This window comes from Hippoglossus hippoglossus, chromosome 18 (genome assembly GCF_009819705.1).
Source record: "Hippoglossus hippoglossus isolate fHipHip1 chromosome 18, fHipHip1.pri, whole genome shotgun sequence".
NCBI classification, from domain to species: Eukaryota; Metazoa; Chordata; class Actinopteri; order Pleuronectiformes; family Pleuronectidae; genus Hippoglossus; species Hippoglossus hippoglossus.
The window spans coordinates 5801456-5822096 of record NC_047168.1 but is presented as its reverse complement, the minus strand read 5'-3'; the positions used below and the strand labels follow the sequence as shown (position 1 = coordinate 5822096).

Below are 20641 nucleotides of genomic sequence, written 5' to 3'. Positions count from 1 at the left end.
TGGTTTCATTGTTTTTTCTAATTTAATTGTTCTATTTGTGTTTTATTCTGTTATTTCCTGAGCCACTAGCCACCAGATTCATAATCTACTGGAACTAAGATGGACACTTTGTTTATATTGTGTTTGACATTAAAAACGTCCAAACCTACTGTTAATGGAAACAGTCTTGAGTCATAGTACTTGGTCGTAGTGACATAAAAGTAGAAACAGAGGACGTATTTAGTTGGAACACGAGTGCAGATTTAGCTACTGTAAATACAAGTACACAGCAGTACACCCGCCGCCATCACACCTACTGTACAAAGACTCATGTAAACAGAACTAGCGCATTTTGAATGTTGTATATTCAGACCACTACTTCATATTTACCTCCGCAGAGGTTTTTGTTGTGTTGTGTAGCGCCACCATGTTTCCTGTCCCACTATCCTCTCAGGTGCGTTTAGCCCCAGGAGTAAATATTACTGTAATTCAAGAGCTACGCAGAAGTACTTTAACCCGTGACTGTGTAAATGTACTGTGGATATTTAAACGTTGTGAAATGAGTAACAATGAATCTACGTACGGAGTTTGACGGACACACATGTTGTTTTGGTTTGGTCTCGTGTGCGCGGACATGGTGCGACAGAATTAGCTAAACTGTTTACAGCTGTTAGCATCTCCTCGAGCTGCATTGTGGGACATTTTTGTAGTCCATCAGCTGATGGACTACAAAAATGTAAAAGAATGATCATCTTTGTAATGACACAGACCACAAACCCGCTTTTAATCATTTAAAGAAATTATGTTCTAACCTGGAATTAAGACCCTGAAAAACATTCCAACAACATGGATAGATATAACATTTAGATTAAGATTAAACTGCTACATTTACAATTTAAACATGTAGGATTTATACTAAGATTTTATATTAAGATTTAACATTTAGGTATACAATAAGGTTAAATTTTAATATTTAATATTTGAATATAATATTTAGTCTTAACATTTACACTTATAATGTAATATTTGAATTTAACATTATATTAAGATTTAATATTAAGATTCAATATCTAGATTTAACATTTATATAAAGATTTCATATTTAGATTTAACATTAAGATTTTACAGCTGTTTTTTTTATGTTATTTTCATCAAGTGCCGTTTTACAATCAGAGCCCCATAGCTATGACATAATTCAAAGTCTATTTGATGTCAATGTTGGCTCATTTTATTCCAGTATTAAAAAATAAGTGTAACATTTAATAAAGAGATGTGCGTTACAACAGCCTCCTTGCTTTAACGATAAACTTTAGAATTCAAATATATAAACTTTGCCTTAGTCTTCCTGTCACTATTGGCACGGCGGTTAGTGTTGGTTCACCGGAAATCTGCCATAACCACCATCACACTGTAAATGGATGGAAAGTGTTATGGCAAATGAAGTCTGGAAGCTTTTTCTTTCTTACTTTGAACAAACCTGTGCATCCAAATATGAACTGTAAGTGAGTCCCTTCTGTTGGTTGAAGTTGTTTGCTGTGATATTTTTGAGTATGTTGAAAAAGTTCAATAAAAAAACTTCACAATTATAAAATCAGGCTTTTTGGTAGAAGTGTGTTTGAGGCACTGCAGAGATAAAACAATCAGAAGTAATAATAACCAGTGTTCCTGATGACTACACGAGTATAACCAGTTCACTATCCAGTGTCGCCACCCAGTGGCCACATGTCCAACGTGCAACCGGAACAGCAGGCAGACGAGAGGGGTGGAGACAGAGATTGAATTCTGGGGAAGAGAATTCAAACGCTGTTCCTGGAAATAGTGGAGAACCCGCCACAACTTCACCACATGACATTTCTGAGCGAAAATGCGACACTCCTTCCCGGGATCGATCCCCGGTTTCATTCAGCCCGCCGCCGCTCACCACCGCCCCCCCCCATGATCCGTGAAACATCACGACCACTGCGCACATCCCATCACACCCACGGGCTCAGATCCCCCGTGTCTTTCCTGTGCATCTTCCTAAACGTGTGGCCGAGATCAACAGTGGGCGATTGCGACATCGCCAACCTCCGGAGCCACCTTCCCGTAAACTCCTCCAGCCTGACCGTAAAAAAACATGACATCACCGGCGGCTGTTGGCTGATGAATTCGGGTTATGAAACATCTGCCACATGATCCCGCTGCAGTGTCCAAACTTATCCACCCTACGTGTGACTGTGTGTGTGTGTGTGTCTGAAGTTACACATGTGTAGCCATGTGTGTGTGTTCATGCAACGCGATCCGACCACAGCACAGCCTCGTGTTTGTGTGTCTGATGCAACAAACCCCGGTTTGTGCCCCTGCTCGCATGTTGATCGCGTGTCCTGGAGGATTTATGACAGGATATTATAGTTCAGGTTGTATCCAATGGAGTCACGCGGCCCCCACCTCCCCTCCCCTCCCTCCTCCCCGCTACAGTTCTTAGGTAACACAGCCTCACATGTGATAAGAGTCATGCATCATGCCTACCTTGTATGTACAATCCCCCCCGAAACCTGCCGGGGAGGTGCCGCGCTCCTTGTTGAAACAGAGAAATAGTGGAAAACCTGCAAAGCACTCCATCGCCATAGATGACGCAGCCCACTAAAATCCCCCCCCCCCCCCACCCCCCAAAAAATAAAAAAATATGAAAGCCCATGTAACATCCATAGGTGCAATCGTCGACACAGCGCGCAGGAGCTGCGTGTGTATACGCAGATAGATCCGAGCCCGGGCTTGAGGAAACGTTCGCCCATGAGCAAGACATGATTGGTGGACTCATCACTGATCTCGCATCTCTGCACAGTCCCGTCGCCTTTCTGAACCATTGCACAGCGCTTTTCCTCCTCCTGAAGACCATCTGGGCAAAAGAACCGCCCGCTCCTGTTCTGTGGGCTGAGGAGGCAGAGGGTAGCAGTGGGCACAGATACCCTGGATTCCCCCCCACCCCCCCAAAAAAAACACACACCGCTGATATCCGTTTCCCATAGAGGCACGGTCCGCCGCGATCCCGAGCAGGCAGTCCTTCAAGAAATTGCGCAGTTTTTATTCCATTGAAACGGAGACTCTCTTTCCCTTCTGTCCCCGTTGAAAGGCTGGTTCCCTTCCTCCTCCTCTCCCTCCCTCCTCTCCCTTTCTCTCTCCTTCCCTCTCTTCCCTCATGCAGGTTTATTTTCGGTGGAAGAGTCTTGGACATTAGCCGCCCCGCCTCCATAGTCACTGGCAAACACACTGTACAACTTGCCCAAATTCCATTATGAACTACTGTTCAATAGAGAACAACTGGACCCCAGGTTTTCCCCCTTAGAACTGTTTGGCTCCAGAGTCAAGCTCCCAGTTGGAAGCAGTGACTGGACTGAAAGGGCCATGAGTCACTCGAGGAATCAGAAGTTGATGCTTGGACATGTTTGGTAATCTTGTCATTTCCCAAGAAACTTGAAATCTAGGGCAGGAGCTTGCTGGGAGATCCAAGTGAAGCACGAGGTAAACCCATGGAGCTGGGAAACAACCAGTTGGCTCTCAGGGGGGTTCAGGGGATCCCCACCTGCAGCCTGCTTTCCTTTGAGTGATACTATCAATCAGCATCAATCCAACTGCTTGACCTCTAAAGCTGTAGATTTTCAAATGAACACCTTCCCCATGATAAACTTTGGATTCTCTTATTACAGACATACGTCCTGAACATTCCTCCAGAATGTAGGAATTTTTTGGACGAGCCTGTTTCTGAGCGGATAAGCAGATGGAAGGAGTTGGCTTCCAGTGACCTCAAGAAATAAATATTTCTGCGGACTGGGAGCTCCTGAAGACCTTGGCTCTGAAATAAAGACTGAACAGTAACCACCTCGTACAAAATGATAAACATTGTAAAATGACATGATCGCAGCACCTTTTCAAGCAGCCACCAAACTTTGGATACTGTATTTCTGCCCTGGAATACACACATCAAACGTATTAGACAGATATTACTACTAATCTAAATTCTAATTACTAATTCTAAAATACTATTAAAGCCACACAAGTGAAAAGTAAAAAGTGAAAAGTAATAAAACAAATTCAGTTTCATTTAATCAAACACATTGACTGTAAAATCGTCACTGCAGATAAACCAGGTAGGATGAACACAAAGTTTTCTAACTTCACTCTGCACCATAGACAGTTTGTAAAAAGCTCTGCACACAACATCCAGCACACAGACAGTAAAAAGTGACAGTACATTGTAGAAGTGCTTGAGGAGGATGACGAGGAATAATTCTGAAGTAGCATTAACACCAACAGGCAGGTTGAGAACAGCCGCTCTCGTGTTGAAAAATGTTTCCACACTACATTTACATTCTAGTTCATTTCAAGAGAAGCTTTTATCCATAAAATAACACCTCCCGAGTCTGATATTTTTTTACAGCCAGGCCTGAGAATAAGCCAATTTCAATTTGAATTCAGCGTGTTGCTGTGAGGGCCCCCCCCTCCATCTCCCACCCATCCAGAGACCACCAGAGACCCACACACACACACCCACACAGACCTGGGCCTGATAAAGAAGCTCTTAAACCCTGAGGAAGTCTGTGTTCGGTCTTTCAGGGGGACAATCCTTAAGTCTGAATACAACCTTGAACTCAGGCCCCGCCTCCCTCTGGTCCCCCTCTCTCATTACTGGACCATTCTTCCTCCCGGCTCACTTTCTCCAGGGTCGTTCTCTTGTTTTTCTCTCCCTCCCTTTCAGGAGTCTGGGCTGAGTCCTTTCCAGTGGGGAAGTCCAGGCCTCCTCTCTCACAATGCTGACTCCAAACGTCTTGTCTGGGAAGCTTCATTAGAATTCATTTGTTTGAATAGGTTCATTTCTCCTTCAGTTGCTCCCTCCCTCTGTCCTCTTTTATTCAGCTTGGGGAAATGCATATTAGCATAAAAATATACTTTACCTCAACTTGATTGACTGCACTGTTTGCATGCACATGTGCCTGCGTGTGTGTGTGTGTTGTCACTGTGGAAAAATGTGTGTGTCGGACTGGGACAAAGACAGGGCTATTCAAATTTCCCCAAAATAAAAAGTATCATTCTTTGGTTTTAAAGATGTAAACAACTGGTTACATGGGTGTCTGGTCAATTAGTGGACAAAGCCAGGAAGTGATGTAGACTTCATAAAAATAAATCTGGAAATTCAGTTTTTTCCTAATTTACAATGACGTGATTTAGTGCTTCATTTGCACATATTTTATTCATATCCCCAAATTGTCTATCACTCAGGTGCTTTGTCATTCCTGCTATGACAAAATAGCTGACGATGCATAACAGCTCATTAGATTACTAAGGAATTCACTGAGCACCACACTTACATTACCAGACAGCCACTTGAACCAGATGTTACAAAAGAGCAAGTTTCCAGTAAAACACTTCTCGGTAGGAAACTATTCCCAGTGTATGTTTGAGCGGGATAAAAGGGGGTCAGCATGGAAATAATGATGCAGGGCTGTGGAGAGGAGTGAATAATCGGTCAGACCTGACGGAGAGACTTAAACGAAAGAGAGGAGAAGAAAAGGAACTTACCAGAATTGTGTCGGGCCAACTTTAACAGTGACAAAGAATGACTAAGACCATTTATTGCTAAGCACATTTTCTGGTAAATACATCTTTCTCTCTTTAACAACAAGTAATATTTTCCATCATATATATTTACTGTACTATATCTAATCATTGTCCATGTGTGGGGGTGTTCATATCAAGCCAGTTTCTTGTATCTTCCAGCTGTGAGTAGAATTTTGAACAGATTCGTATCTTTTTCGTCATCTAGCTTTTTGTCTGAATATCGAGCCGTGAGCTGGTCCACAGCCTCAGGTCCCTCGAATGCTTACCTGTGCAAATGTGGCTCAGCAAATGTGCCGCTCCCCCGCTCCCTTCACTGGTTACCAGTGGCTGCCCGCATCTGCTTCATGACACTAGTACATGCGTACCATGCTGCGAACGGATCAGGCCCAGTCTACATCCAGGACATGGTTAAACCTTACACCCCAGCCCGTCCACTCCGCTCTGCATCGGCCAATCAGCTAGCTGCTCCCTCACTGCGAGGGACAGCTAGCCACTCAACAAAATCACGACTGTTTGGTGCCCTGGCTCCCAAATGGTGGAACGAGCTCCCCATTGACATCAGGAAGTCTACACATCTTCTGCCGCAGACTAAACACACATCTCTTCCGACTGCACCTTGGTTCAGAAGATGATGTCTAATAACCATCGTCAACTCTGGTGTTTAAAAAAAAAAAGAAAAGAAGATTAGGTTGCACTTATATGGCACTTACATGTAGCACTTGTAGTTTGTTTGTTTTTGGAGCAAATTGTACTTACTTGATTCTTGCTGTTCTGGGTTTGTACCCTAATGGTTGAATGCACTTATCTAAAATTTGATTACATGTTGTACTTTTGGTAGCTTGTTTCTGTAATCTCCAGGCTGGGGGCCTGGAGAGGTACCTACAATACATATACTGTACACAGACATTAGAGAAATATTCAATTTAATTGTATTAGTTATTTTGACTGACTGATACACATCGCACTAATAATTCATGGCCTGTTCACACAAACACATACTTGAAAGATCTCTGTCTATCTCTGCATACTGAGACATGTGCATCCACGATACACACTCACAACATGGAGATGCACGTATCTCTTTTTGCGTGCACAAATACTATCTCTTAACACTCAAGCTAACAGTTGAGCCATGTAAAGAAAGCAGACACAAAATGGCCGGAGACAGAGGAGCAGGCAGGCCAAAATTAAAGCCATGAGTCTGTGAGCTCAGAACTAATGACAGGCTGCCATGCCAAGGAGGGGCGGGGAAGAGAGGGATGCAGGGATGGATGGATAAATAAAGAGGGCAGAGAGCCTGCGAGGGGCTGTTATTGCTGCTCGGACCAGATGTGGCACGAAGAGATAGAGAGGGGAAGAAGAGAGCCGACTGGAGAGAACAGCAGATGGGAGATGCACGAGGGATGAGAATGATGAGAATGAGAAGTGTGTGTGAAGGCCTTTAGATGTCCAGGCTCATGAGAAGAGCCGTCCCTCTCTTGATCCAGTGGTCTGGGGTCGCAGCTCCGGATTTCAGCTTAACTCCGACCACAAAAGATGCTCGTCCGGCCCGGCCCGAACGCACTGGGAAGTAGTAAACGGGACACAGGTACATAGCTGCACGCACACGCGCACACACACACACGCACACACGCACACACACACACACACAGACAGACAGACAGACAGACAGACAGACAGAAACAGAGTTCAGACAGTGGAATCACGGGGCAATGTAAAAAAACAAGGAGAGGAAGATGGTAACACAGTGGGTGGGATGCAGTAAGGAAATTCCAGTCACCTTTGCCCATCTTTGTGCGGTTCTCCACAGGTTTGAAGTGGATGGTGGGGATGGAACAGGACATCTGCATGGGCTCAGCTTCCAACAGACAGGAGTTCCTCTTGTCCCAACCAGCCCCCTCCAGGAACAAACCTCGCACAAAGACCCCATCCTTGAGGGAGGGGGGGGGGGGGGGGGGGGGGGGGGGGGGGGGGGGGGGTGAATAAAAAGAGAAACAAGTAAAACGAGGAACTGTGTATAAAGACAGACGACATGACAGCTCCCCAAAAGTGAGGCCAAAGTGTCTGGATCACCCCTTGTGGCTGATTGCAGTATAGGTCATAAACCCTTCCTCCTCCATGTTAGGAGATGGACTAAACAAAAAAGTTAAAGAACAGTTCAAATATGTTTTGGTTAAATATGGTTACTGCCATTTTAGGTAGTTCTTAGATATCTGATGCGATAAAAACAGAGTGAATCGTATAGTCTATGAGCCAGACATATAAACACTTGTTTGGAGGTGACATTTTGCAAACAGCTTTCAAAAAATGTTGATGATAAACAGCCATGCCAATTAGGTAATGCAACTGGGAGAGGAGGTGAGAGGGAGGGGTAAAACAAGGGAGAAGGCTGCAGGATAAAAGAAGGAAGAGGAGAAGGGAGGGAAGAGGCAAAAGGGAAGATGGAGAAGAGAGGGTAAGAGGAAGGAAATTGAAGAGGAAAAACCGGAGCGGCACAGAAACAAAAAAAGAATGGGAAGCAGAGGGTCATGTGACAGAACAAGGGAAGAAGAAAAGGGCAAAAAGGGAAATATGATGGAGGGAAGAGGGAAAGGAAAGAGGGAGGGAAGTAGAAGAATGGCAGGACAGGGAAGAGAGGCAAGTAAGGAAAGTAAGGTTTAAACAGAGGAATTCATACAGGGAAGGATCCAACAATGTGAGGTAAGTGAGAAGTAAAGGGCTACAATGACCGATATACTGGAGTGGGAGCAACAAGACATGGAAACATTTCACCTCCCTGTCAACATTTGCATTAAAAACTGCTTGGTATAAAGATTAAAATGTGAGAGCAGATTTGTGGAATGAGAAAAGAGGCACGAAGCGGCCGGGCTGCTCTGAACGAAGGGAAAAACCCACACTGTCGATGTTTAAGTAGAAATGAAAAATGTGTTGGAAAGTGGCGCCGACAGCTGAAAGGAAAAGGTGGTCTGATGGCAGGCTTATGGAAACCTTTATGGAAATGTGTGTGTGTGCGGGGAGTCACCTTGGGCGGGTACAGGAGGTTGCTGTCATCTACAGTGGACACTATAAACTCCCAGGACAATGTGTCCACTGATATCTGCAAAGACAGTTTCACAGAACATTAACACATGATCCCTAGAACTCAAGAAGATCTACAGTTATTGAAACAGAGCTGTATTAAAAGTGTTTTCCCCAAATAACCAGGTATGAATACATGTCTGTGGGATAAAGTGTTTCTTGTGGTGGTTGTCGGCTGTGAGACGCTAAGAGGCAGAGAATGAATGTATGGACTCAGAGGAGACAGGGAGAAGAGTGTTTTAGAAACAGGTTGCATTTGGCTGAGCAGCACAGGGAGGGACTTTAGTGTGTGTCTGAAAATGACCATGACTGCATCAGCATCTGTTTCCCAGGCTGTTTTTTAAATTGTGTCTTATATGTGCAGTGAAGATTAAACAGGGAACACATTGGCGACACAATAACTGACAAAAATTGAAAACTGAATAGTGGCTGCCATGCAAACCTGCTGTGGTTTTAATTTAGTCAATTTTTCAGTTTAATCTTCAGTTGTAAAATCCCATAGTCCCTTTGAAAAACAACCTGGGTAAATTCAGAAATGTATAATCTCAAACAAGACTATCAAAGCAGTGTAAGCTGGTGTAAGTGTCTCTCTGGCTCTGTGAATGTGACGAAGGGAAATCTCACGTTATGCTGTCGAGCGTAAGACTGCAGCACGGCGGTGAGGAAGCCGTTTGGAGAGGTGAAGCCCGAGAGCCAGAACAACTTGGGGGGCTGGGCCGTCTCTGCCCAGCGTGCAAACTGATTGACTCGCTGGCAAAGATCCCTGGTCCACGCTGCCAGAGGCTTCAGCGAGGGGTATGTCTAGTGGACAGAGAGAGAGTGAGTGGGTGAGAGAGAGAGAGAGAGAGACAGCAAATCTACAGTCATTTCATGCTTCCAGCTGTTGGCAGCTACACATAATGGGAAAAAGCTCAGTGCAAAGCAGTAAGTACTGAGCAGTGATGGCCTGCAAGTCTCACCAACACACACAAAGGGATGGGGGAAGGAGGAACCGTAAAATAATACCTTAAATCAGTGTCAACTTTACAAAGCGCAAAGTTAAAATTGCAAATACTGAATTAAATGTAGAAACAAGAAAGAATCACAAAAAGAATGACAAGTTGTTGTTCAGTCAACTGATTCAGACAAATGTCCTCATCAAAAACAGAAATGACACTGACTGGTGAGCAGAGCTGCTGGTACACAATTTCACTTCATAAATCTTAACAGTGTTAAACAGAACATCCTCATTATGTGTTGCATGCTTTGTCTGATTTCGGCATTAGGTTAGCGTCACAATGAGAAAGCAAAGTAGACAAGAAGCAAAAAGGAGCTGGACACAGGGAAAGAAAAGACAGCGAGAAGGATGAGATGAAATAGAAAGAAAAGAGAGAAAGACAGAGTTGTCTAGTTTACAAGTGGTTGGGATAGAAGAGAGAAGTTCAGCTGGAGGCAGCCGCCCTAATAGCTGCCCAATACTCCCAAAACGGAAACACACACACACACACGCACACACACCCAGGTGCACACACAGTACGCAGTAGTAAGCCCCCGGCCAGAGCACAATGAGCTCAGAGTGTCTTTAGGAAAGTGGAACAGGACTTGGAAGGTTCACTTTGTCTATTACACTACACACACATGGTTTGTTCAGCCACTGAGGAACAAGGCATCCACCTGATTAACAGCTACTCACTGATACAAACACACATAGAGTTACAAATACATATGCACGCATGCTTTCTTGCACAGTCTGCAATGAGGACAGAATGAGGCACTTCAAGATAAACAAGTAGTGCCCCCAAATGACTCTTGCTCAGTGGACACACACACACATACACACACACACACACACACACAGACTTGAACGGTAGCCAGAATCTTTTCTAGCCCCTTGACCTGAGCTGACAGCAGCCTGTGTTCTCTCTCCACTGTAAAGAGAGGTCCAGTGATAATGAAGCCATAATGGAGCATTTGGACAGAATGACAGCTGGAACGCTGCCAGAGCCCGATCAATGTGTGTGTGTGTGTGTGTGTGTGTGTGTGTGTGTGTGTGTGTGTGTGTGTGTGTGTGTGTGTGTGTGTGTGTGTTTGGACACAGCCAGAGGAGAACAATAAATGTGTGTCCGTGCAGCCGGGCAGAGTGATGGATAAATACACCTTTAATAACAGACCAGTGAGTCAGTACAGAGACAGGCCTGCAGCTGCTGGACCGGCTGAAGACAGCAGGAGAGATGAGTGTTGATCTGATCACAATCGCCAGATCAATACACAAGAATCCTGAGCGGTCCACGCAACAGAAATCCGTCATATTTGTTTTAGGGAGAAAGACTTGGATGCAAATATAGTCAGATTAAAATTATGGAAAAAAACACATAGCCGTGTGTCTGTATTGAAATATGATCTGTGACATGGAAATACTCTTGATAATAAAGTACAGCCAAGCCAATAAAAGGCTATATTTGTTCTGCTGTTTATCTTGGAAGGTGTCATGCTTTGCTCCCTTTTTCAAAGCATTCTTTTTTTAAATCCAATCCTTACTCAACACAGTCTTTTTTGTCTTGTGTTATTTTAGTGCACTCCAAAGAGAGTGCTGTCTCAACACTATTGATCCTCGAAGCACTCCTTCATTCTAGTCTGAGTCTCCCCACTTTAAGTAAGTAGAGGAAGGCAGCAGGTGCAGGCTCACTTCTCACTTCAGGAGGTGGTCTCACTGTGCGTGTGATGTACGTGTGATTTATTTATTGTGTATTACAGCAAGTGAGAGGTGGAGAACACTTCAAACATCAGAGAATAAATGAAGGCAGTAAAACATTGGTGTGCCTCAAAAGAATGTGTGTTAAAAGACTGAGTTATGGTGGGTGATGGGTATGGGGGTGTGTGTGTGTGGGTGTGTTTGTCTGGCACCTTCTCCCACAGCGGTGGTACACGAGCGTCATAGATGCAGTTGAAGGTCTCCTCCAAGCTGGGTGACATCACCACTAAGCCTTTGATCGCTTTCTCCAGCTCCAGCAGGGACGAACTAACACACACAGACACACACAGTTGAACCAACACATCAGAGATATTAACCCTCTTTTATTGTAGCTGCTTAGTCGTCACTGCTTCCTAACCTCAATCTACTGGAATTACCCAGCACTCAGACATAGAGACACAAAAACAAGCGGGCTGGGTAATTGTGCAACATTTTCATTTTAGGCAAGCAACATCATATATTCTGAGTTGTGGCAGTGACGATATTCTGTTATTTCTATAACTATAACTTGTAATTTTGATGCTGGGGCCTCCTCGTGTTGCAGGTTTGCTTTCAAAATTTCTGGTTTCTTATCTCTCTCTCTTATAGAGGTGTGAAAGTAAGTCTGCACGGTCCAGTACCGCTAAAAGATCAAGTGCCAGAAATAAGGGACAACAGCTGGGGGGCAAAAATACAATACAATACCCTTATTATAATTGCTTTTCCAACAAAGCACACTGCTAATGTAAGGTCAATATAGACAACAGTTAGCTTTATCATTCTAAATAATTCCAGTGATCTTGTGCCCAGAACATAAGCTGCTGGCTAACGACAACTAACGACACAGACAGCAAACAAGCTATGTGACCTCCATGGGTACTGTAAAGTCTGGCATGATAATGTGTGCAAAACAGTGCTTCAAAGGGTGCATTTGATTTGTTCTACCCTACCACATTCTTTAGTAATGCCATTTGTACTGGATAAATGGTTCCACCAAGCAGGAGGAGGATATAAAGGTTGTGGCAGTTGTACTGACAAGAACCTTAACCTACTTCCACCCCTGCTCTTACGTTACGCTCTGTACGTTGTCTCTAATTAACCTGGTAAACAGCCGGCTGAACAAGACAAACAGAAAGAAAGGACAGAAGACAGATCCACACAGAGAGAGAGAGTTCATACATGATGGTGGCCAGCAGCAAGTTGTATCTCTGGATCTCTTGGAGCAGCACCACATTGAGAGGTAAAGAGTTGTCCTGGAGGAGGGACGTTATGCTCTCGTAGTTAATCAATGCTGGAATCTTCCCACGGACGTCTGCCAACAGCTCTAATACCTGGAAGCAACAATGAAACATTGTAGAGAAGCAGATGAGATTAGTTAGCATACAAAGGCAAGTCAGACCGACACAGTCAGATCATGGAGCTGCATAAAATCAGATCACTTACCAAAGCTCAGGCTAAGACTCACATATAGCTTCTAATATTATTCCAACAGGCACAAGAAACAGAACCAAATGAGCTGGCAAATCACTGACAGTCAGCAGTCAGACTTACACCTCCTAATCGGGGCTATTACACTACCATAGCATGTAAAGCATATTTATAACAGACAAACTACTGCCACTGCTAAACAACGGCCAGTCAAACAACAGGTGGTTTCAATTCGAAACACAGAACTGGCAAATGTTTTTAGAGGAACCCTGAGACATGATGCTTCTTTAATTTAAGCAAAACATTTGAGTCACACAACTCACGTTTGACCAATTTATTGCAGCAGCCGAACATAGTTTGAGCTTGGCTTGTAGGCTTCGACTTCATCCCAATCCTATATATGACCGCATTGATATAATGGAGAGTGATGTGCAAATATTGTTAAGCTCCCTGTTGGAGCCTACAGGCGGATGCTGGGGTGGTGGAGGGGCTAAATCAACAGGCAGTGAGTGACGCAGGGCAGCAGAGGCATCGACATGTCGAGGGAGAGCTGGGAAATCTTTGCAGTTTAAATAGACTGCTGAATTGGGAGGGGGTATATGACAGCGGCTTGTGTGTGGCACGTCACAGGATTAGAGCAGTGCAGCTCCAGCTGACTGCCTGAATTAGATCGTAAGCGTCACTCCAATTCTGGCTTGACTTATCGACACATCTAAACAAAACAAGGGATTTTTAAAAATGTCATCTGAGTGGGATAACCAAGTGTTAGATCTGTCTGACACAAAAAGAGTTCCGTGGTTTTCTTTGTCTTGGACGATTAATAAAAAAGATGAGCCGATCACATCATTTCTAAACTATGCCAGTAGAAACGTGAGGTTCTCTCTGCATCTTCTTTTACAGGATTGCTACTTCACAGCATTCGATCTCACTATGACGTCTGCGTTGATATTTCTGTGTTAGGATGTAAAGCTGTTTCCAAGGTGACTGAGGGATCTGACTAACAGGTTTTAATCAAACCAACCATGAAAAGAAACTGACTGCACCGGTATGTCCTCTGCTCAATACGTTTCACCCTATTTTTTTTAGCATCAAATAACTACTTTAAACCAAACTTAGTGGAAAAAAACACAAGCATCAGTGTGATAAGAACTACCTGAAATTGATTTAACGTCTACTCATACTCCATCCGCTAACATTGAGGAGTAAGGGGGCCCGCCACCAGGGGGCCAATGAGTTGATTTGGCTTCCTTTTTGGGAGCTGTCATATCATCTATCTTTATATACATTTAATCTACTCAACTTGCCATTTTGGCCCTCCCCTTCTCCCACCTTGCTTCCCCCTTACCTTATCCTCTCGACTCGACCCACCCCCCCCAGTAGAGGGGCTGGTGACCTGGGGCTGCAGGGAGAGCAGGGTGTCAAACAGCGTTCTGGTCTCAGCGATCTGACTGGCAATGTCGGCATTGGGGTGCTGGCCAAACACTTCGGGGTGCTCAGTGGATGGAAGCAGGCTGATAAATTTCTCGTATGAGGACTGGGGTCCATCACGGGGGATGTAGTAGGGGGTCAAGGAGGAAAACCTGACAGAGAAAGAGGAAGTGATGGAGAACAAGGTCAGTGACATAAACAGTATTTAAGGACAATGGTAATAGAGAAGAGAAAAAAAAAGTTGATTAGAATTTTCTTTACTTAATTTATGTGATATGTAAATTTAAACAGATGAATTATTAACACCACATATCTTATTTCTGACCATACTGTAAGTTCTCCTCTCTGTTAATCTATGAATACACAGCTTGAGTTGAAATAATCTTTGTTTAAAGAATAACAGATTCAATATTACATTTGTGTTATTAACATCAATACAGTGTATTAATGGAAAACAGCTTCAAGATTTAAGAACACAGGTTTAGAGGTATCGTTCTCTCTTTTATTTCCTTCCCATGTGGTCACGCATGACCTAATTTCCCTGTAGTGATTATTTTCCTCATGGAATTCAGTGTAATAAAATACAAAAAAGAGAAAAAACATACTGAGGTTTTAATGAATTGAAGATATTAGACTATGAGGCAAGTGACAGTGTTTCAATGTCCTGCAGAATGATCACTGTGCGAGAGCTTATTTGTTGAATATACATTCAAAGCATGTACAGTCGTCTTTCTATAATCCCTGTTGATTTGAGCTGATGCACTAAATATTTTATATTGTTGATTAAATGGTTGATTGGAGATGAAAGATGTGGACACAATATCTGTAAAAGTAATAAAACAACAACAACAACAACCTGAGCTCCTGTTGGTCATCAAGTACCACATTGTGTCTGCATTTCATCTGTTGTAATAATCTGTTTGTCCACTTGGTAGTGCTGGCACTCTGCAACTCGAGAGGAGCCCTAACAGGGAGCAGAAGTGGCCTGTGTGTGTGTGTGTGTGTGTGTGTGTGTGTGTGTGTGTGTGTGTGTGTGTGTGTGTGTGTGTGTGTGTGTGTGTGTGTGTGTGTGTGTGTGTGTGTGTGTGTGTGGTGTGTGTGTGTGTGTGTGTGTGTGTGTGTGTGTGTGTTTGTGTCTCACTTGAAGAAGGACTGGGTGATGGCAGCATCACAGAAGTAGTCATTGATGTATGTGGTTAGAAGACGTCTGTCCCAGTCATCAGTGACATGACCTCCATAGTTGACCCCAGCAATGAGATACTTCAGAGCGTCCCAGGGTATCTCCTTGTACTCGTCCAGGTACAGACTGAGCAGATTCTCACTCACCTGGGGGAGAATGAAGAAGATGATTGGGACAAAGGCAATAAATACCGTTCATTCTCATACACTTAGAATCGTCACTATCCACCTGTCTAATCAGCCTTACTCTGACATGGTGTAAAAGTGTTTCTGCTTGACCTTCTATATTTGTGGTTTACAGCAGATTATTGACATCAATGCATAAATTCCACTCAATCAGGATAATCTCTGCTGTCTTATTTACTCGTTTTCACTGCCAACATCTTCACTAGACTGAACAATAGACTGGTCTTTCTGTTTTTGCTTTGTTCTTTCAGATGGCTGCCATTGTTTCCTTCAGCACCACATGAGGGCCTCACCTCGAAGTCAGAATCGTTGAAGCCATAAACAATGTTCCAGCCCAGCTGCAGGAACTTCTTCCTTTCCAGCAGGATGCTGTGAAAAAAGCAGAGGGAGAACAGGAGCTTCCGGTAGAGGACGGGTCGTGAGCAGCGGTTGAACTGAGTGTCCGTCACCAGCTGGTACAGTCGCTTCATGTTGGCTTTCACACCCTGAGGACAGTGAGCAGTGTTACCACGAGGGAAGGTGTAGGATGTATAATTTACTGTAAAGTAAACGTGGGCTTCTGTGTTGCCATGTACATGTATATTAAGTCTGGGAATCTGTATGTGTGAGCACATGTACCTTTGGTGGTTCAGTGGTCATCTTGATGCTGGCCTGCAGGATGGTGATGGGGAACTCTGGGTGTGGTGAAGAGCTGAGCCAGAGTCTGAAGTTTGAGTGGGGCTCCTCCACCTGTAGCTGCTCCACCAGCTTGTCCAGTTCGGGCATCCATGACAGAGAGAGGTGGCAGTTGGCGAGGAACACCCAGTGACCTGATAAGACAAAAAGCAAAAATGAGCCAATGTTAATTGTTTCGTTGTTTTCAGCAGTATTTGTGTTTTCAGGCAATTTTGTGGTGAACCAAAGGAAAGAAAGAATACACAAAAGATATGATTCAAGTACAATCAAGAACAAGAGACTAACACAAACAATTGTGGGAGAAAAAAATAACTGGAGTGCATAAACAAATTAAATTGGAGACAGAAGAGCGGGAACAAGGACAGAGCAATTTGTGTTGTACCCTGTATGACGCCCTCTTCAATCATCCTCTTGGCGATGGGGGCCTGTCCCTGGCCCAGAGAAAGAGCATGGAAGTGCGTGCTCATGCCAGAGGCCTCAGCCAAATTCAGCAGAGCTCCTGTGGGGTCGACCCCGGGAGACAGGACAAAGATGAGAGGAGTTCTGCAGGTGGATTCCTCCACAACCTGAGGAGAGGACGGAGAGAAAAGTCAGCAAAGAAGGAGAAAGAAAGTAAGAATGGATGAGCCAACACCGTGTCACACAGTTGACACCTCACAGTAACTCTGTGACGAGACTTTAAGAGATTCATTTTTCAAATTTGCCAAAATTCTGTCTCGTATCTAATTCCCAAGAAAATAAAAGCAATAGGGGCAAACTGGAAAAGAGCTGACACTCACAGCCTTCATGTCGAGAACGGGCGGCTCCACAAAGCGAGAGCCAAGGCTGTTAACAATGAAGGAGGTGACGCAGAGGTAGACGCGGTCCTGACGCAGAGAGCGCACGATCAGCATCTTCTGGAGATCATTACAGCTGTTCTCCCAATCACCTAGAATAAAATACGGAGGGAAGAAGGAGAGAATTCAGGGGTGATGAAAAGGCAAAGGAAATGAAAAGAGCTTAGAAAAAAGGATGTAATTATGGGAACAGAAAATCCGGATAGAAGCATATCTCCAAAACACAGCCTTTCTTTAACAAAAAGTAAAAACATGTGAGAGCACAGCAGCATGGAAAAGCTGCCTTTCTTTAACTCAGGTTTTTGGTAGATTTAGCTTCAACTTTTCTTCAATAAGGAATGATCAAAGAAAAACCTCCCCCAACGTATACAGACCAGGTAATGTGGCATTTTCTGGCTCTGCACTGGTGAACCAAATGTTCCAGTCTCGGGGGTACTGTTCAAAGGAAGCCATGATGCCGTGGAAGCTGGGCAGCTTATCCAGCTCTGTGATGTTGTCCCAGCTGGAGTCTGCCAGCCAACTGGAACAGGGGTTGTCCATCTGGTCCTCCTTATCAAACACCTAACCACACACACAGTTTATCATGAGTCAAGCTATCCGTCAATCAGTGGATAGATCCATAAAATGTTTCGGAAAATAGGGTCTCGATAGAGTTTGCCTTTCACATATGAAGAACGCAGCAGGAGACTGTTCGAGTCAGACGCTACAAATCAGTTTTGGGTCCAATGTGTTAGAAACGTGGTCAACGCTGCCACTCGCTCGCTGGGAATTGTCTGGAAAATTTCCTGCCGTACTCTGCCGATTTTGCACACATTTTTCTAGCGGGATAGTAGGAAAAGTTCTAGAAAATGTCAGAAGTAACTGATGCTGAAATTAGCATTCTCACATACAGCCCCAATGGAAAATTTCAAGGAAATGTCTGTATTTCAGTGCGCGTCTGAAAGCAGTTACACACATGACTCATACAGTATGAGGCCAGTTTCAGGGATATAAAAAATGAATTCACATAATAAACGTTATTATGAAAGCTCCCTGATGGTTGTAGCAAGCTTGATTATGAATGAAGGGGCTATCTTTTAGGGGAAGCACAACTTCTACATGGCTCAACATTTAACTGCACAGTGGAAAGTAGGATGTTAGTGTGTACACACACACTAACATCCTATCTTTGCCTTATCTGATTTTGCATAATCAACCCCCACAAAAAATGTATTTTCAAACTCAAAAGTGTCCCAAAAGACATTCCACTGTGCAGTTAAATGTTGAGCCATGTAGAAGTTGTGCTTCCCCTAAAAGATAGCCCCTTCATTATGAATGAAGGGGCTATGTGTGTGTGTGTGTGTGTTTTCTTACGAGTCCTCCGCGGAGGAAGAAGCTGTACTCATCCATGTTGAGTTTGCCAGCCACCTCCAGGATTTTGGAACACATCTGAAAGCTGAAGAGAAGCTTATGGACCTCGAACAGACCACGGCATGCGTATCTGTAGGAAAACACACTGAGTTAGTTACATGATACCACATACATAGGGAATGTTTCTAATTGTAGTATCAGAAATGTATGATTTAAACTGAGAAGTGAACCAATTAGTTATGACATAAACGTCTTTGTCAAGGACACAATTGCTACAGATTTCTCAGAAGCTGCTTTCAGACGTGCCCTGAAGTCCAGTCAGAGTCAGTAGCTCTGCACATTTCCTGAAATTTTCCAGAGGGGCTGTATGTGAGAACGCAAATGTCTGAGACAGAAGCTCCGTTTTCCAGAACTCTCTGTTCATACAAAAACATCAATTGACTGGAATTCATCCACACATACCAGCACGTGAACAGAGATGATGGATGAATAGAGCCTCCCTCGCTGTGTCCTTGCTCACCTGTACACTGCATATGTGTGGTAGTCATTGAGGTGGGCGATCCTTTCCTCCAGCTTGTGGCTGCGCTTGCTCTTTTCTATGCTGAGGTTGAACAGGTTATTGTAGGCATCCAGCGAGAACTGGTACATAGGGTCAATACGGCCCATGTCATTTAGGATGAAGAAGAGGGTGGAGGCTCGCTGGGCACATGGGCGGTAGGCCTGTTAAGACACAGTACTTTAATGTATATAGACGTACTCTGTGCACAAACTGACATACTAACGCACAAGGAAAACCACAGATATCTATTAGGTTTGGTTTGAAGTTGATCAAAATCTTCCCCCCATCCCTTCATCCCTACAACTGACCTCTCGAGCAGAGTCAATCTTGATTTCAGTCTGTTCACTGCTCTCCAGCTGCTCAGAAACCTCAGTGGCTGTGACTTTGGATGTCTGCAGGGTGTTCACCAGCTGCACATCATCCAGCAGGGAGCCAGTCGCCTCATTCAGCAGCCTAGTCGAGGCAACACACACACACACACACACGCAAATACAAAATGAAAAAACTACACCGATAAATCCAAAAATGAGAAAGAGACACAGAGAAAAAAAGTTTGCAAGCACAAAACTGCAAGGGATAAGTAATGAATAAGTAATGCAATAAATCAAATTCAGAAACATTCAGAAAGGGTTGAACTCTTTCCTTCTTCAACATTTGGAATAAAAAGAAAACCATGTGACTCATGGAACATAGGAACTGCTGTCAAAGACTGATACCAACGGTCAAGTAATTGTTGCTATTTATCAGTGACTAATGCCTCTTTTCCACTGGTAAAAAAAACTCACTAACATCTGGCTTTTGTCAATGGGAGTGGATATAATCAGCTTTTCTCCCAGGTCAAATCATTCTGCAGTAGATATGGGTTTTTAATCGGCTCTGGCATCGATCAACAGTGATGGAAACGTGACACCCCGGTGAACGCACTAATTTGGCAATACAGCGATGTGAGAGAGCGCCACATGACACACCGTGGAAAAAAAAAACAGAGAAGCAAACTCCTCGACTGGCAATGGGAGAGGAGTCAATATTTGGATATTTCATCTAAACAGTTTGTCCACTCTGTGACACCAAAATCTATAAAAAAAAAAAAAAGTGGCATGCCATAAAGAGTCAGCCAAACAACCTGAGGATCTCATCCTCCAGCTCCTGCAGTTTTCTCTTGCCGGAGGCGATGCTGATCACCAAAGTGTCCTTTTGTTCTTCGAGCTCTGGACGCTCCTTACGCACCACAATCCCCAGGAGTTGGGCTTCCAGTCCCTACATGTGAACACACACATACATAAGGATAGAGAATTATAGAAAGCATCACATATGTACAAACTGCAACACAAATGAGGATACACATGAAGGGAAGTACACATATTGAACTACAGTCATACCATACAAAAGAGATTCACCCACACAGACACATGCACATACACACCTGCTCCTTGACAGCAAAGTTGACTATGGTGGTCTTTGTAGAAATCTCGGGGGTGTAATGGGGGTTCGACAGCTTGGTGGTGATGTATAAATGAAACTCTGGACTGTACTCCACCTCCTTATCCCCCAGCTTCAGCAGCAGCCTACCGCCTGGCAAAAACACATCGATTCTAATAATTAGCTGAAAGTTTCCCTCAGAAATCTTTATCAGTTGGC

At 44.0% G+C, this 20641-nt stretch overlaps 2 protein-coding genes across 6 annotated transcripts in view; both read right to left on the bottom strand.

Moving 5' to 3' along the window:
* Positions 1–3144, bottom strand: part of kdm6ba (lysine (K)-specific demethylase 6B, a) — an 89807-nt gene extending 86663 nt beyond the window's left edge. For 3 of the 5 annotated variants that reach the window (XM_034569400.1, XM_034569402.1, XM_034569397.1), the window contains exon 1: positions 2488–3144. The gene's annotated coding sequence lies outside the window, so the exon portion shown is untranslated. Of the gene's footprint in view, positions 1–369; positions 640–2487 lie in introns of those variants that run through there. The other 2 variants (XM_034569401.1, XM_034569396.1) reach the window with 2 other exon arrangements.
* Positions 3145–6342: 3198 nt separating this feature from the next.
* The window catches only part of LOC117752202 (dynein heavy chain 2, axonemal-like), a 58627-nt gene continuing 44328 nt past the window's right edge, over positions 6343–20641 (bottom strand). Inside the window, exons 71-88 of the mRNA XM_034569394.1 lie at positions 20427–20575; positions 20127–20260; positions 19312–19456; positions 18965–19164; positions 18448–18574; positions 17469–17655; positions 17038–17186; positions 16641–16824; positions 16202–16392; positions 15877–16068; positions 15360–15544; positions 14136–14370; positions 12542–12693; positions 11536–11650; positions 9277–9453; positions 8597–8671; positions 7355–7505; positions 6343–7170 (exon numbers count right to left, since the gene is read on the bottom strand). Coding sequence (XP_034425285.1) covers positions 7016–7170; positions 7355–7505; positions 8597–8671; positions 9277–9453; positions 11536–11650; positions 12542–12693; positions 14136–14370; positions 15360–15544; positions 15877–16068; positions 16202–16392; positions 16641–16824; positions 17038–17186; positions 17469–17655; positions 18448–18574; positions 18965–19164; positions 19312–19456; positions 20127–20260; positions 20427–20575 — 2903 coding nt within the window. The 3' untranslated portion in view covers positions 6343–7015. The remainder of the gene's footprint in view (positions 7171–7354; positions 7506–8596; positions 8672–9276; positions 9454–11535; positions 11651–12541; positions 12694–14135; positions 14371–15359; positions 15545–15876; positions 16069–16201; positions 16393–16640; positions 16825–17037; positions 17187–17468; positions 17656–18447; positions 18575–18964; positions 19165–19311; positions 19457–20126; positions 20261–20426; positions 20576–20641) is intronic.